Here is a 19,148-nt window from a genome sequence, read left to right as displayed (position 1 = left end):
AGCTTAAGTATTTATAGCTTTTGTCTTGTTTCTTGCTGTCAGTTCTGTTCTCAGTATTTTTGTTAGTCTTTGTCTATATATTTCTTTTAGTTCTTCTTTAATATTTGTATTATCTATTACTATTTTTTGTCTGTATCCTAGATATTTATAGGCATCTGTTTTTTCCATCGCTTCTATGCAGTCGCTATGGTTATCCAATATGTAATCTTCCTGTTTAGTGTGTTTTCCCTTAACTATGCTATTTTTCTTACATTTGTCTGTTCCAAAAGCCATATTTATATCACTGCTGAATACTTCTGCTATCTTTAGTAATTGGTTGAGTTGTTGATTTGTTGCTGCCAGTAGTTTTAGATCATCCATGTATAGCAAATGTGTGATTTTGTGTTGGTATGTTCCAGTAATATTGTATCCATATTATTATTATTATTATTATTATTATTACCAAGCAACAAACTTAGGAACCAACACAACTGGATACGGATTATTATTATTATCATCATCACACTTATAATGACCGTAATGCTGTTGTGTCTTGAGTTTTCCTCAACTGTTCTGAATTTGGTTGAAAATATCGTGATCAAGAAGTTTTAGCTCTACAATAAAAGCACCATTAATGATTACTGTATGATGGCAAAATTACATTTGTAGGACCGTTTTTCTATTTTATTCTGTTTCTTTTTAAAATATTTGAAGTAATTATCCAAAGAAATGTATATAAAATATATTTGCAAGGTGATTTTTATGATCAAGTTTCATTACACTTGGGAGATCTGTTCTGACTGGTCGGATTACTCATCTTTTCTTGGCAGTTAGTAACTAAATTTTCCTACCTTGTTGTTTCTGTCAGCTACTTCACCAACTCCTCAAGAATAAATGTCTTTTATTTCACACATACAGAGAGTGATTGTGTGTCCTTGTAAATTTTTTAATAAAAATTGAAGTCTGAGGTTGCTTAAAATATGTAATCCATCTACAAACTAAAATTAGAAAACCACAATCAGCAACACATGGTGAAGCAAGCATAGCAACAGACTCAACATATCAAGATGTCACACACAGAACTGACTGAAATATGGAAGTGTTAACTAGGTTTTAAAAATGTGCATTTTCAGCCAGAAGATTGTGTGTAGCAACAAGGGCATGGTTAAAAAATTCTGAATTTTACCATCAACAAATGAACAGTATTTTTATTAGCACCACACAAAAATAGGATAAACAATTTCTCTGGCACTTTCTTCTGCGACAGGGTAAAAAAGGAATGTTTTATAAATTTGGTAACGTCTGTCTGCCACTGTCAATAAACCATTTCTTACAAAACAAAGACAGTTCATTTGTTATAAAATATGTCCTACAAAACGTTCATCTGTGTATACAAATAAAAAAAATGATTGTGTGTCATTGACATTTCCTCCCATACCCCCACTACAGATAAAAACAAACTATGAATTAAACAACTCGTGCTGTGATGTAAATGTTATTTAGTTACATTTCCATTTCAATATTCTTCCAGAAACTCCCTTCTCAGAACAGTTTCCTATCTGAAATATGATACTGAAAAAATAGAGAGAGGCATTGTGACTGTCTCTCTGAAACACCCATAAAAAATAGGAAACATTAAAATCACATCAAGTAAAAATTCAGTAACAGCAGATATCTGTCAGTTCATCATAGAGATAAAAAATTACCAAACACATAATAAAATTCAAGCAATGTAGTGCACATCAATTACAACTGTAAATATATTTGTGGCTACAGCTCATTTGCTTCTCTCTTTTGTGCAAAAACCTGAGGAATGCTAACAGTGACTAGATGGAATTATTGAAGTATTCATTACATTTCAAATACTCAGAATCAATCTCACTGCACAAATATAATGCAAAACACAGAAGAGGATCCTGCCAGCAGAATCTCTACCTTATTAAAGTGCTGCATATTCAATGCATACTCTGAATACTAGCAAAAATACCCAAAACAACAAAACAAAAAATTCCACTGTGTTGTTGGAGTTAACATCGTAAACTCTCAGTCAGGAACATACACTAACCTTTATTTCTACATTAAGTAGTAACGGATAAGGCTGATAAGGATGGACTAAGATTAACTTTTCCTCCACAGATTACTTGATGTTAACAGATTTGAGAAAAGCAAAGTTTTTTCCGAATATATGTAAGATCCACAGATCTCAAACCAGCATAGGTGCTGCTTATCTTTCCCATTGCAACAAATTAAAATAGATTGTAGCACTTCTCCACAAACCGACAATGCAAGTGTGTATCTAGTGGTGTAGTGTTTCAGTGGTTCAAGAGCTTTCCAGAAGAGTTTTCATTTATTAAATATGTTGGGAGATTGTATTTGAATATCTATTAGCAGAGAAACTAGTATCAGTAGGCTTGCTGCGGCACTCTGAGATGATAATGAGTAACATTACGTAAAATAAAATGTGAAGTTCATAGGATAGTGTCTTTACAAAAGTAAAGTAATAGTAGCACAGAAAAATAAGGAGTAAATTAAAACGAATATAAAAAACTGGTTATGTCTAAATTGATCAGGTGAAATAATTTTGTTATCTCTGTAGTATAATCACAAGGACGATAGAGGCTTAATGGAAGTGAAAGATTGCAGTGGTAAAACAGACATTTATGACAAAGAAAAACATTTTCACTAGCAAACATACGAGTAAAGATGTCAGAAAATCCTTTGCAAAATTATTTAAGTATTCAGAAGGGTAGACCTTGGGTTGGGTGGAAAGGGAATGAATTGCAAGCTATTGAAGTGTAGTTATAGCAGAAAATGACAAAAATGAGCTGGATGGAAAGGAAAACAACCTGGAAGCCTTAAGGAAAATCAACAAAGACAGAAAATTATTAAAGGAAATGGAAAAGAGAACAACACTTACTGGACACGTGATCACACAACACTTTTGTCATTAACATTCTTGAAGGGGAATTACCGGAAAAGAAAGGAAGAGGATGCCTAGGAAAAAGTACTTGGAAGACACTGAGATAAGGATAGGCTGTCACAATGAAATGGAACTGAAACAAACAGCCAATGATAGAAATGAGTGGTTGCACTGACAAGGCCTTAGCCCTTAGATTATCTATGTGTGAATGTATGTATATACCAATTCAATGGAGTGCCTACTGACTGTAACAAAAGGTTATGCATACAGAGATAAGCCAAGAGTTTCTCCACCTCTCTACAATTGGAGAAATGATTCTAAATTATGTTCAAAAGAACTTGCCACAAAATTAACAAATTTCGCAACCTTTAGAAAAGAAAATGATTCTGCTTGGGGAGAAGGTGATAAGGATATAAGTTTTTGCCTGTAAGGGAATGATTTACCAGTATGCAGCAACCACCTCCCTTCCCCCTCTCCCTCGCATTACCCTTACAAGAGTATTTCACGTGTGTTGCTGACAACAAGAAAGAATACTCCAAAGAAATGGGCACATAATCTTCAGTTGTGGAATGTTTTGCAAAATTCAAAATAATGTGTGTGTCATATCCATCTTTATCCTTGATCTCACTTGTCACTGGTAAGGCTCCAGGACATTCGTTCCAGGGTTAAGAAGCAGTGCTCAAGAAATATTGTGTGGTTCAAAATTATTCAACATACAATTACTTGTATCTGGAGTTTGAGGAATTATAGAAATGCTGTATTGTGCACACAAGCAGAGAGTTACTACTATGAAAAATGTTATGTAAACACACACGTAGATTTATAAACAAATGTGGAACAAATTAATCTCACTACTCCTTTATCAGCACTTTAACAGTCAAGATGCATTTTGTAAATTCTTCATTTAACTATTAGCTAGAACAATATTCTAGTTATGATGTTAAAAAGTTAACAATATGTGTACTGACACTTTCAGGTGCATTCAAGTGCAAATGATGGGTTCCTTCAATCTCGTAAAATTCAAATCTTTTTGCAGTCTTTTTAATTTTCTCAAGGACATCATGATAATGTTCAGGTTTATCAAACTTCAGGCCGGGTTTTGCTCTTATATTTAAGTACTCACATTTTATCCTTTCTGCTAACTCAAAAACTAAATCTGCTGATATGAGACCCAAACCAGCAACTTTCAGTCGGACATCTCTGCTAAAGAGGTACCCTTCTTTGGTTGATTCACAATTTGATTTTGTCACAGGATTCATACCCCTTTTCATTAGCACTTCACAAGACTCTCGTGTCAGTGAGTCTTTATAAGCACTCTGCACTATATCAATCATTTCATCATATGTATAACAAGGTGCATCCTCTGGCGTCAGGGTTTCATACTTAAGGAATCTGTCAATTCCTTGCCCCAGTTCGTGCACTATTCTGGACGGCTCTCTCACAGCTGGACTCACAATGTCTATCGAGACAAGTTTTTTTATGTCATCTGGGAATACTGAAGCATACAGAAAACCTATAGTACCACCCAGAGAATGTCCAATGATGGAAATATGTTCCCATTTAAAATGCTTCACCACACGCCGCACAATGACAAGACCATCCCAGACAATGTAATATTGTTGACCTTTAGGATAATGAGATGACAAGCCATGACCAGGGAGGTCAATACACAGAACAGCAATGTCAGCAGGGAACAGAGGAATTAGCTTGTCAAAGGTACCAGCATTGTCCTGCCACCCATGCAATGCAAGTATAGGTTGCTTCTCCCTTGGACCCCACCATTTTCCTAGAACAAATTCATAGAAGAACAGTTACATAAGTGACTAAATTATCATTAAACAAAAATACTTTTACCTTTCTCTTATCTATAACATTATTATAATATACTGTGCCATATTTTACAGACCACAAGACTCACTTTTTTCTCTGAAAAATTGTCTCCAAAATTTAGGTGTGTCATACTCAAAATTAATGCATAAATATCTAGAGTTCGATTTAAAATCCCCACCAGACTTAAAAATGGCCATTTATTCAGTGAAACCTATCTCTATCTATCTGGCTAAATTGGATTCAACTGTCAGCAGCAGTGCACTGATGTGATGAACATGAGTTGCAGGGATTTACAAAGCTGCTAACACAGTCCCCTGCCACGCTAACACAAACCCCGAACACCATCTAGACTATGATGCATCACTGCAGTCTACAATGATGATTTCCAGAGATTTTAAGTGTCACTTCAGTTTTATAAATAAAGATCCTATTTCCGTCTGGCTTTGTACTCTAATAACAAAAGTGGTAAAAATATTATTTTTTAATAAAGCTGCTTAAAAATTAAGGTGCATCTTATAGCCCATAACATCTTATAGTTCATAAAATACGGTAATTCCCTCCTAGAAGAAAGACTTTTTATATTGTAGATTATCTTGCCAGAAGCTACTGAGTTACTGAAATAGTTAAAGAATTATTTTCTACAACAAAGAGGAAATTAACAATAAATTGTTGCCACACCAGTCTCTTCCATCAAAGTTAAATAATTTACTACCAATTGAGATCACTGAATTTCCATTAGGCGATCAAAATTGAGAACTTAAAGATAATTGCCACATTGATACTGTACAAATGAAACAAAAGGAAAAAGAGAAACAGGCTTAATACTGTAATTCTAATAGTCCAAGTGCACATGCCAACATCAGATCACGATGATGAAGAAGCGGAGAAAATGTATGATGAAATAGAGGACATCATTCAGTCTGAAGGAACAGGAAAAGTAAATACCATAATCATGGGTGACTGGAATAGTGTGGTTGGACAAGGCAATGAAGCAAACATTGTTGGACAATATGGATTAGGAAAAAGAAACAACAGAGGAGGAATGCTAGTGGAATTCTGTCACCGAAATAATTTGGTGGTGATGAACACTTGGTTAAAGAAAAGGAAGAGTAAACTGTACACATGGAAGAGCCCAGGAGATATGAACAGATACCAGATAGACTACATACTCGTGAAACAGAGGTTTGGGGGCAGTGTGAAGGACATCAAGACTATGCCGGCTGCCGACATCAACTCGGATCACAACCATTTGGTTGCAGATATCAGCAGAAGGCTGAAGAAGATCTGACAGCATGGGAGGAGAAAACAGAGATGGGACTTGGAAAAGCTAAGAGAAAATAACATGGCAATAAGAGAATCGTTAGAGAAAAAATTTAAGAAAAGTGAGACGCAAAAATACAAGTGCAAGTGCGGAAGATCAGTGGTATAATGTTAAAATGGTTTTGTTAAATACTCTGAAGAGTGAAGTTGGGAGGGAGACAGAGAGCGAGAAAACCCTGGATCACCAATGAGATGCTGGAGAAGATGGAAGAAAGGAGGAAGTGTAAAAATGTTAATGAAGAAGAATACAGAAAACTTAACAATGCCCTCAGGAGGGACACAAACAAAGCAAAGGAAAAGTACTTAGAAGAAATGTGTGATGAAATAGAAGAACTACAAAGAAGAGGAAGGTATGACCTCATGTACCAGAAAATGAAGGAACTGGGAGAAGGAGAGAACAAAAGTGTAAGAACGTTCGGAATAGAAGATTCTAGAGAACAAGGAGTTACTAAACAAATGGAAGTGCTGAAAAATGGGAAGAATATATAAGGAAACTATATGATACAGAACATCGCCCAGATGACATCAACATAGAGCCAGAGGAATCTATTGACAAAGATGAAAAAGGGCCCAGTATACTGACAAGGTAAGGAGAGAAGGAGATAAAGGAGATGAAGAGCAGGAAAGCTACAAGGAATGATGACATACCAGTGGATTTCATTAAAGAAATCAGAAATGAAAGTTTGAAAGTTCTGACACAACTTATGGACAAAATCTATGAAACTGGAGAATGGCCTGAAGACTTTTTGGATGTCACAATGGTTACTCTAGAGAAGAAAAAGCAAGCCAAGAAGTGTAGTGATTATAGAACAATTAGTCTGAGGCATCAAGGGATCACAAATTTAGCTCTGGAGGGCAGCGTGGAGAATAGAAATCGTAGAGGGAGACCAAAAGATGAATACACTAAGCAGATTCAGAAGGATGTAGGTTGCAGTAAGTACTGGGAGATGAAAAAGCTTACACAGGATAGAGTAGCATGGAGAGCTGCATCAAACCAGTCTCAGGACTGAAGACCACAACAACAACAAGTCTGATATCGCACGTGGCAAAGATCATTGCAAGAATACTAAATAGACGGTTGGAAAACAAAATCGAAGAAGTGATGGTAGAAGACCAGTTTGGCTTCAGGAAAGGAAAAGGGACCAGAGACACCATTGGCACGATGAGGATATTGTCAGAGTTTGGCCGTTAACAAAGAAGTTTGCACTTGTTTTATGGACTGGCAGAATATCTTCGACAGAGTCAATTGGAATATAATGATGAACATCCTTAAGGAAATAGGAATCAACTGGAGAGATCGTATACTTATAAGGAACTTGTACTTGGGACAAAGGGTAAAGGTACGACTGAACTATGGAGAAATGAACAGTGTGGAAATAGGAAGGGGAGTGAGACAAGGATATTGTCTGTCGCCAAATCTCTTCAACCGGTATGGAGAAATGCTGGCGAGAGAAGTGCTGAAAGGATGCGGAAACTTAAAAGTAGGATGTCTCATGAACACCATCAAGTATGCAGACGACCTGGTAGTGTTCGCCAAAAATCAGAGACTGCAACATATGATGAACAATTTGGTGGAAACAGAAGAAAATGTGGCATAGAAACCAACATCGAAAAATCAAAAGTGATGCGCGTATAAAAACGTGAGAAACACTTGAAGATAACTGTTGACAATCGGGAACGGGAAAATGTGAATCAGTTCAAGTACCTGGGAAGTTTTATCACAAAGGATGCCCACTGCACCAACAAAATCCAAGCAAGAACCGCTATGGCCAGAGCTGCTTTCAACAATAAGAGGACTTTGCTGACCAGCAAGTTGAGTTTGGCATTGAGGAAAAAACTGATAAAGTGCTACATTTGGAGCATTGCACTGTATGGAGCAGAGACATGGACCATAAGAAAGAAGGAGAAAAAATACTTAGAGAACTTTGAAATGTAGTGCTGGAGGAAAATGGAAAAGATCAAGTGGACAGATCGCATAAAAAATGACGATGAACTGCGAAGAGTAGGAGAGAGGAGAAGTATTCTGCGTACAGTTCTTCAGAGAAAGGCCAACTGGATTGGACATGTACATAGACATGAGTGACTCATACATGATGTCATCGAACGTAAACTCAGAGGGAACGCAGGACGAGGAAGAAGAATTCAACATCTGGACGACATGAAAGATGGAAGAGGATACAACAGACTGAAGGAAGAAGCTGAAGACAGGGAACATTGGAATCAGAAATTCTCTGTATGAAGACAATAATAATAATAATAATAATAATAATAATAATAATAATAAACCCCGTGGAGGCCCGGGAAAATAATAGGCCTCCGGTATGTTCTGCCAGTCGTAAAAGGCGACGAAAAGAACAAACCACTAATAGGGCTAACCCCCCTTTTAGTGTGATTACTTGGTTCAGGACAGAACTAAAGAAGCCTCGGACAAGCGCCGTCATGGTCGGGGACGACACTTGAACCCTATGCCCGTCCACAATGGTAACGACACTACTAGCCACACGGAAAATGATTTAAATCCAAATAGAGGTGTTTTGCAGGATATGCTTCCTGCAACCACCCTAGAAGGAAAACAAAGACAGAGGATGAGATGGTCAGATGAAGTCAATCGACACCTCATGTTCTGTTATTACCAAGCAACAAACCTAGGAACCAACACAACTGGATACAGATCACAAGTATACACAACTTTTATTACCAGATACCCAGAATTAAAATTTTTAACAGAACAACGTCTAGCTGATCAGATTCGTGTAATAATAAAAAATAACAGGATACCCCAGTCAGAATTAGAAAACATCAAACAACAAGTACAACAAATACTGGAACAAAATAATGTGCAATCAGAAGAAGAAGAAAATACAGTAATTGACTGAAACATCCCAGAGCAAACAAACAAAGAACAACACGCATCAATTAAACAATCAGAGGAAAACGAAATCTTAAGACAGTCACCAACACAAGCACAAATAGAACATGAAGTGACACACGTTAGATATAGAAGAAAAATTTCAGTTGACATATATAGAATACAAAGACACAAATACAGACATTAGACCATTCTTGCATAGACCACCAAATAACCCACAAGTCGAAACAACAATAAAAACTATCAACACAATCATACACAACAAAATAAATGAATACACAACTATGGAAGAGTTACAATTACTGGTTTATGTAGAAGCACTCACTACACTAAATATACACACTAGGCAGAGATCAGAACGAACCAACACACAGAAGAAACCCACAAAACCAGCATGGCAACACAGGCTACAGATCAGAATAGAAAAAATGAGAAAAGACATCGGACAGCTAACACAATTTATAAGAAATGAAATATCAGACAAAAAAGGAAAAAGGTTAGGTAAAATCTCACAACAAGAAGCAATAGAGCAGTTAGACGAAAAGAAGCAGAAACTACAAGCTTTGGCCAAACGACTTAGAAGATACAAAAAAAGTGAAAATAGAAGGAAACAAAACCAAACATTCAACACAAACCAAAAGAAATTTTACCAAACAATAGATAACACACACATAAAAATAGACAATCCACCAAACATAACAGACATGGAACACTTCTGGAGCAGCATATGGTCAAACCCGGTACAACATAACAGGCATGCACGGTGGATACAAGCAGAAACAGACACATACAAGATGATACCACAAATGCCTGAAGTGATAATTTTGCAACATGAAGTCACCCAAGCAATTAATTCTACTCACAATTGGAAAGCCCCTGGAAAAGATAAAATAGCAAATTTCTGGCTAAAGAAGTTCACCTCAACACATTCACATCTAACTAAATTATTTAACATAAAAACAAAGATGAGGTGACTTACCGAACAAAAGCGCTGGCAGGTCGATAGACACACAAACAAACACAAACATACACACAAAATTCAAGCTTTTGCAACAAACTGTTGCCTCATCAGGAAAGAGGGAAGGAGAGGGGAAGACGAAAGGAAGTGGGTTTTAAGGGAGAGGGTAAGGAGTCATTCCAATCCCGGGAGCGGAAAGACTTACCTTAGGGGGAAAAAAGGACAGGTATACACTCGCACACACACACATATATGTGTATGTTTGTGTTTGTTTGTGTGTCTATCGACCTGCCAGCGCTTTTGTTCGGTAAGTCACCTCATCTTTGTTTTTATATATAATTTTTCCCACGTGGAATGTTTCCTTCCATTATATTAAATTATTTAACAGTTACATTGCAGACCCATACACATTCCCTGATACACTTACACATGGAATAACGTATCTGAAACCTAAAGATCAAGCAGACACAGCAAACCCAGCAAAATATCGCCCCATAACATGCCTACCAACAATATACAAAATATTAACTTCAGTCATTACACAGAAATTAATGACACATACAACACAGAACAAAATTATCAATGAAGAACAAAAAGGCTGTTGCAAAGGAGCACGAGGATGTAAAGAGCAACTGATAATAAATACAGAGGTGACATATCAAGCTAAAACTAAACAAAGGTCACTACACTACGCATACATTGATTACCAAAAAGCTTTTGATAGTGTACCCCACTCATGGTTACTACAAATATTGGAAATATACAAAGTAGATCCTAAATTGATACAGTTCCTAAACGTAGTAATGAAAAATTGGAAAACCACACTTAATATCCAAACAAATTCAAATAATATCACATCACAGCCAATACAGATTAAGCGTGGAATATACCAAGGAGACTCATTATGTCCTATGTGGTTCTGCCTTGCCCTGAACCCACTGTCCAACATGCTAAATAATACAAATTATGGATACAATATTACTGGACCATACCCACACAAAATCACACATTTGCTATACATGGATGATCTAAAACTACTGGCAGCAACAAATCAACAACTCAACCAATTACTAAAGATAACAGAAGTATTCAGCAATGATATAAATATGGCTTTTGGAACAGACAAATGTAAGAAAAATAGCATAGTCAAGGGAAAACACACTAAACAAGAAGATTACATACTAGATAACCACAGCGACTGCATAGAAGCGATGGAAAAAAACAGATGCCTATAAATATCTAGGATACAGACAAAAAATAGGAATAGATAATACAAATATTAAAGAAGAACTAAAAGAAAAATATAGACAAAGACTAACAAAAATACTGAAAACAGAATTGACAGCAAGAAACAAGACAAAAGCTGTAAATACTTACGCCATACCAATATTGACCTACTCATTTGGAGTAGTGAAATGGAGTAACACAGACCTAGAAGCACTCAATACACTTACACGATCACAATGCCACAAATATAGAATACATCACATACATTCAGCAACAGAAAGATTCACATTAAGCAGAAAGGAAGGAGGAAGGGGATTTATCAACATAAAAAACCTACATTATGGACAGGTAGACAATTTAAGAAAATTCTTTCTAGAACGAGCAGAAACTAGCAAAATACACAAAGCAATCACCCACATAAATACATCGGCTACACCACTACAATTTCATAACCACCTCTACAACCCTTTAGATCACATAACATCAACAGATACAAAGAAAGTAAATTGGAAAAAGAAAACACTACATGGCAAGCACCCATATCATCTAACACAGCCACACATCGATCAAGACGCATCCAACACATGGCTAAGAAGAGGCAATATATACAGTGAGACGGAAGGATTCATGATTGCAATACAGGATCAAACAATAAACACCAGATATTACAGCAAGCATATTATTAAAGATCCCAATACCACAACAGATAAATGCAGACTTTGCAAACAACAAATAGAAACAGTAGATCACATCACAAGCGGATGTACAATACTAGCAAATACAGAATACCCCAGAAGACATGACAATGTAGCAAAAATAATACATCAACAACTTGCCATACAACATAAACTAATAAAACAACACGTTCCCACATACAAGTATGCACCACAAAATGTACTGGAGAATGATGAATACAAATTATACTGGAACAGAACCATTATAACAGATAAAACAACACCACATAACAAACCTGACATCATACTCACCAATAAAAAGAAGAAATTAACACAACTAATTGAAATATCCATACCCAATACAGCAAATATACAGAAGAAAACAGGAGAAAAAATTGAAAAATACATCCAACTGGCTGAGGAAGTCAAGGACATGTGGCATCAGGATAAAGTTGACATTATACCAATTATACTTTCAACTACAGGAGTCATACCACGCAATATCCACCAGTACATCAATGCAATACAGCTACATCCAAACTTATATATACAACTTCAGAAATCCGTAATTGTTGATACATGTTCAATTACCCGAAAGTTCTTAAACGCAATGTAACATATACCGTACAGTTAAAAGGAAGTGACGCTTGATCAAGGTCCACGTCACTTTCATTCCGAACCAGACCTAAGGTCTGAGAAAGGAAAGGTAATAATAATAATAATAACTAACAACTGTACACCAATTTGTACACTTTCATCACTTTAAATATTTTACGTAATCTGGAAATTCCTCAGCAGAACAATAACTTCTCAAATTCATCACCATATGGGTCATAACTCTGTGAAACTTTTGTCTCACTTGACATGGGTGCCCTGCTTCTAATATCCACTACAGTGTCATTACTGTTAAAGTCATTCCACGAATAGGTCAGCCACCTGTGAAACACAACTTATTCATCTTTCCTCCAGCACAGATAGTTAAAGAGGTTAAGGCAACCAGACACACTATACTGATAGCACAACACACTGTCTTTTTATGGAGGATATATTATTACATTACAACAGTAAGGAACTTAAAGCTTTCTTCACTGTGTGGATGATTTCAATTAGTCTGCATTCTGCCTAAAAGCAGAACATTCTTGAGGGTAGTTGACGAACTCACTCACTCACGGCTAACTCTAATGGAAGATGCATTACATATAACAAGTGGTCAATAAATATGGCAAATCATTTGCAGGAAAGAATGTACATAAACACAAGAATATAGCTTACTCCCCTTCAAAATAGCCGTCTCACATGGTTATGCATTTCTGACAATATATGCCGAGGCCTAATAACTCTGGGCAAAGGCAGCCTATAGGATGCATTTGAGGTTATTATTCACAATGCAGTGCATATCAGCAATGCCCCACGACCATTGTCTTTTTAATTGTTTGTTCAAGAAAGGAAAGGGGAAACAATGTGCAGGGAGAAAGATTTGGTGAATCATGAAAGTCATGGAGCAAAATAGGTTCTTTTCACACTCCAGTGGCATTTGCTGTCTCATAATGTGACTGATCAATCAATCTTACCAATGGCTTGTCATAAGAAAAGCTGTGGTTGACTTGAATATTGACACACTGCACCACCTCGACTCAGGCTGGAGTGAACACCAATGGCAACTAGAACTCCAATACTTCGCTGATACCTAACTTTGCAGCCACATATCTAGTTAATAAAATTATGTGAAGAAAAGTCTTTTCCTCCTTGTTCATAGTGACAATGCAATTGTTGTATGCTAGGCATCCTGTACACAACATTCTCTCCTTTATATATCAGTATGTTTGACCAGTGTATATGCTTCTCGATGAGCTTGCAGGTTTCCAAATGAGAAATTCAAACTACTCTACATAAATGCACAAAATCATGAGCAGCATCTGCAGCAGTTTCAATACCAAACTTACCTAATGGTAGATTTGAGCAGGATGATTTACTATAGAGTCACCAAAAAGATAGTTTTCTGCATATTAACCAGGCCTGATAGAGTTTTTGAAAACACCAGTCAAATTGCTCACCCAATGCCATGTTTACACAACTGTGATAAATGATTGTTATCACTGCTCTCATTTTCATTAAACCCATATAGGATGATATTCTGAAGACAGAACATACGAATTTACAGATGACCACCTACAACTCAGTCAGCCGATATTTATTTATTTATTTTGGAAGATGCATCATCCTTGGAATTTCTGTAATTCTTTTGTTTGCAGATTTTCTAACCAGCATTCTGTAGACTATGTACTAACTCAATCCATGACCAAGCGACTTTGGCTCAAATAGCCCCACAGAAATTACTTTAAAAAATAAGAGAGATGGCTGAAGCAAAGATTCACAGGGGCAGGCACAGATGTGAGTACATGAGGCATAGTATATATGATGCAGGATGCAACAGGTATGCTGAAATGGAGAGGCTAGCTGGTAAGCAACATTACTGAAGAACTGTCTCAAACTAAGCTTACGGCTGATGACAAATAATGCACATCACAGTCATAATATTTTAATTCTGTCTTGCTGCCTGAAATTTCATGGCACTGGCTTAAGAGGCGGGTCCCCTTAACTCTCACCTATTTAATGTAAGACAAATGACCTAATACCTCAACTTCACAGTGTGAATTAGTTCAAGAAAACACACATTCCCCTGCAAGTTGACTGGTTAAATTTTGTCCCAAATACCCTCATTACTCGTGGCCAGCTGTTATACAAGTATTGTGCAGATACAGGGGTAGCAGCACATAATGCACAGGAAGTATGCCCAATGCTGCACTCAGAATGTAAACCTGAATACAATGAAGCCATAATCTAAATGTATGTGTAATCTAACCATAACTGATCTAGGCTCTTATTAAACTGCAATATGTATAATCTTCCTGCCCTCTGCATTGCTTTCAGATATTCTAACATATAACGGTTTTCAGACATTTTAAGCTTCAAGTCCCTCGGGTGAGGCAGCAGTGGCTGTGCATGAATGATATTGGATAGCTAGCAATGTCAATGTCAAATTGACTAGAGGGAATTGGTGTTTCCTGAAGACACACTGCAAATTACTGACAATTTATTGTTGCAATGACAAAGACCTACAATAGATGACTATTAACCACATGTTCAAGGGTCTTTTGTCATAGTCCATGGAAGTTACAATTTGAAAATTACTTGCATCAAGGCAACCACCTACTCATTTGAAGAACAGCATCTTGATATCTTCTCTCCACAAGTTCAGACGCCACCCTTCGGATCTAATTTAAAGGTGAGAGGGATGGGGGGGGGGGGGGGAGGGAGGGAGGGAGGGAGGGAGGGAGAGAGAGAGAGAGAGAAGAAATTTTCTTATATAAGGTACACGTCAATGACGTTTGCTAAGGTGGGGGTCATTAAGGCAACACAATAAAATACTCACATGAAATATGAAAGAGACCAAGTTGTAGACTCATCAGTAGTAAATGGCTTTCAAAAACTCTTCTCTCTGAGTATCCTTCAGTCTTCAATTCTTCTCTCAATAGGTGGGATTATACTAGGCACGGCCTTAATCTCATCAGGAAAGGGTAGGGTAAACTGGCTGGGAAAATAGCAGGAAAAGTTGGTTTAAAAGGGAGGGGGAGGGGGGGGGGGGGAAGGGACCAAACTTGCAGGTCATCGGTCCCTTGTTCCCAGTAAAATAATTACCTAAGGGAAAGAAGAAAAGAAAGAAGAAGTACAGCAGAATAACAGGGGAAACAAAGAACCAGAAGAACGACAGAAGGACAACCAACACTACTACGGACAAAACAGGAAAAAAATACCACACAGAGAAGCAAGAAACAGTATAAGGGGCAAAAACAAGAGAGCAGATGATCGTGGTTGGCCGACCATGAGAATAAAAAGGAAAAGCCAGCCACTCTGTGACACATTAAAACATCCACCCTAAAAGTATTAGAGTGGAGAACACAAAGAGACGAAGGACAAGTGCTAAAACTTATATAGAATGATAAAACCCACTGTCACGTATAAAACATAAAACTAAATTAGCCATGAGGTGTTGTCAGCTAAAATTAATGGCAGCGAGTCTGGTAACTGAAGAGCCTATCACAGGGCAGCCAAAGGAGGACAGCTCACCAAGATACGGGCCACTGTCAGCTGAGCACTGTACCAGCACTGAGGCAGGTCATCTCAGCACAGGAGGTAGCCATGTGTCACGTAAGCATGGCCAATGCGGAGCCAGCAGAGAACCACAGGGACTCAGCGAGAGGCCCGCATGAAGGACTGCCATACATTTGTAGCTCCTTAAGTGGCACACAGCTTGCTGTGCGTGCTGAGGTTATGCCATTTCGTCCCCCAAAACTGCAAAACCTTGCAGCATAGTACTGAATGTCAGTTGAAGTGAAGCCGATCTCCATAAGCGGTTTTCCGCATAGCCTGTTTGGCCGGCCTGTCGGCAAGTTCACTGCCTGGGATTCCAAGGTGGCCTGGGGTCCAGACAAACACCACTGAACAACCGGACCATTCCAAGGTGCAGATGGACTCCTGGATGGTCGCTACCAAAGGCTGATGAGGGTAGCACTGGTCGATAGCTTGTAGGCTACTCAAGGAGTCAGTACACAGAAGAAACAACTCCCTTCCTTGTGAGGACCCTCTCAGAGGGTGCTCCCACCTTAGGTGAATGTTTACACCTCAGGTCACACCACCTGAGAAACGGACAGAGGGACCAATCGGCATGGTCAGAAGGTGTCAGCTTGGGCAATCACCCTTCCCCAGGCCTGGCCTTTACCAGGGGGTACGCACGGGCCCTACTTGTCTACCCTGGGCGGGGAATTACGCTTTACCCCGTCACCGGCTACACATGCGAACGCGTCGGTCGGCCTTCAGGCATGCACAGGGAGGAAAGAAGAATCGGAAAAAAAAGGGAGAGAAAGGACAGGCTGTGTCAAACACCGAGGCAGAGACCATAGAAGAAAAGTATCCGAAAATACATGACAACAACAACCATAGGCTGGAAAAGTTTTTCTTCCATTTATTCATAACATCACAGACCGTATTGGGAAAGTTTTGGCCAAGTTTCAAGTGGAGACAGTCTTTCGACCTACCAAGAAAATTAGTGAAAGTTTAAGATCGGTGAAAGAGACACGACACCCCTTAGCTACCCAAGGTGTGTGTAAAATTCCGTGTAGCTGTGGCATGGTTTATATTGGAACAACTAAAAGGAGTGTTAATACCCACCTAAAAGAACACAAAAGGAACTGTAGACTGGGACAAATAGACAAATCAGCTGTAGCGGAACACGTTTTCAAAGACGGTGATCACGAAATAAAATTTAGTGAGACAAACGTGATAGCTAGGACCTCACATTATTATACTTGCATGTATAGAGAAGCTATAGAGATCTACAAGCACGAAAATTATTTTAATAAAAAAGAACGAGGATTAAAACTAGACAAGATATGGTGGTCAACTCTGTACCAACAGTGACTATCGAATACCTATGATCGAGAGAGATGGTACTAGCCAGAGATAGTTTTAAAGTCGAAAGCACATCATGAGTGGTGGTGCCATCTAAGTGTTCTATATAAGCGGGACCTCCAGCGCCTAGCAGCCAGTCGCCGACTCACCTCAGAAGATGTTGCCCGCAGTAGGCAACGAAACGTCAGGAAGGAGAAGCAGTTTTATATATGGACCACGGCAATTCAGCCCGGAAGTTTTAATTAATGAAGACGCCATCCATGAAAGCTTACGTGTTATGATTAGACAGTTATTTCCTGCATTGTCCTTATTCTGACAGCCACAGCTACAAGAGGTGTTTGAAGAGGCACAGGTTCACTACAGACTGAGTTTCGGATATAAATACAAATGCCATCTGACACTGGACTATAGTCGCTACAGTTCCTGTAGTATCCCTTATAGCCACAGATGGCAAGGGTCCGCATTGCTGAGAACCAGGTTTCCTGGAGGGCAATGCAGAAAGTAGATGTAAAGCTTAACAGTTGACATAGCTCAGCTATGTTGTGGAAAAACCCACCACAATTCCACTGAAGGATGACGTCATAGCGAGACTGGGAAGGCATGGAACATTCAATTAGGTAGTTTACACCTCAGGCTCACCTGCTGCCACCGACTTTTTGCCTGAGCAGTCTATATCCATTGCGTCTGAGGGTCCGGCGAGATCTAGGTCCTCAGCGGACGCCAGAATCTCCATGTCATTCACAGACACAGAGTTTGTAGGTAGCGGTGGAGTAGGTGCCACCGCAATTCCCTTAGTCTTGGGAACCTCCTTTTTGGATTTCTCTCGCTGCTCCTTGGGTTTCCCTGGCTGGGAGGACTTCACTGATTCAGTCTCCGGGACTGAGGATGAGCGTGAAGCCCTACGACCAGTTACAGGAAGGGAAGTGCCCCCCCTCCATCAGGGGGGCAGGTGTCGTCTTCCGGTTCTGAGAAGGATAGGAATGCGAGGAACTGATAGGATGACAACTGTTCTCGTAGCAGCGGCGTAAGAGGAGGCCATAGCCAGAAGATGTAGGCGCTCAAATTTCCTCTTAGTCAGTATAGGTCAGTTGGTCCAGGGTCTTATATTCTATGATCTTCCTCTCTTTCTGTAAAATCCTACAGTCTGACAAGCAAGGTGAATGATGCTCTCCACAGTTGACACAGATGGGAGGCAGGGCACATGGAGTATAGGGATGTGAGGGGCGTCCACAACCTCAACATGTGACACTGGAAGTACTGCGAGAAGACATACAGCCAAAATTCCAGCACTTAAAGCACTGCATCAGGGGAGGGATATAAAGTTTGAAGTCACAGTGGTAGATCTTCACCTTGACCTTCTCCGGCAATGTGTCACCTTCAAAGGCCAAGATGAAGGCACCAGTGGCAACCTGATTATCCCTCAGATCCCGATGGACGTCCCAACAAAATGAACACCTTGCCACTCCAAATTGGCAGGCAACTCGTCATCAGATTGCAAATGAAAGTCCCTGTGGAATATAATACCCTGGACCACATTTAAGCTTTTATGGGACATGACGGTAACAGAAACATTCCTCAAACTTGTCACAAATGAGTCATGCCTGTGACTGGGCAGAGGATGCTGTTTTTATCAAGACTGACCCAGAGCGCATTTTGGACAAGCCCTCCACATCCCCGAACTTGTCCTGTAACTGTTCCACAAGAAACTGAGGCTTCATGGACATGAAAGATTCCCCATCAACTCTAGTACATACGAGGTACCAGGGCGAATAAGCTTCACTGCCATCCATAGCATGGCGTTCCTCCCATTGTGTAGAAAGGGAGGTGAACGGTTTGGGGTCATATTTGTTAGCACTGAAGTTAGACTCTGCGGGCTTAGAGACTGCTGGCGGTGGACCACCA

General features: G+C 38.9%; 1 protein-coding gene across 2 annotated transcripts in view; it reads right to left on the bottom strand.

Annotated features, from left to right (window-relative positions):
• Positions 1–1,286: 1,286 nt before the first annotated feature.
• LOC124605313 (probable serine hydrolase) overlaps positions 1,287–19,148 on the bottom strand; it is a 37,425-nt gene continuing 19,563 nt past the window's right edge. For both annotated transcript variants that reach the window (XM_047136898.1, XM_047136899.1), the window contains exon 2: positions 1,287–4,685. In XM_047136898.1, coding sequence (XP_046992854.1) covers positions 3,832–4,685 — 854 coding nt within the window. In that variant the 3' untranslated portion in view covers positions 1,287–3,831. The remainder of the gene's footprint in view (positions 4,686–19,148) is intronic.

Source organism: Schistocerca americana, chromosome 3 (assembly GCF_021461395.2).
Source record: "Schistocerca americana isolate TAMUIC-IGC-003095 chromosome 3, iqSchAmer2.1, whole genome shotgun sequence".
In the NCBI taxonomy this organism is placed as follows: Eukaryota; Metazoa; Arthropoda; class Insecta; order Orthoptera; family Acrididae; genus Schistocerca; species Schistocerca americana.
Note: the sequence above shows the minus strand (reverse complement) of the source record. Positions and strands in the feature narration are given on the sequence as shown.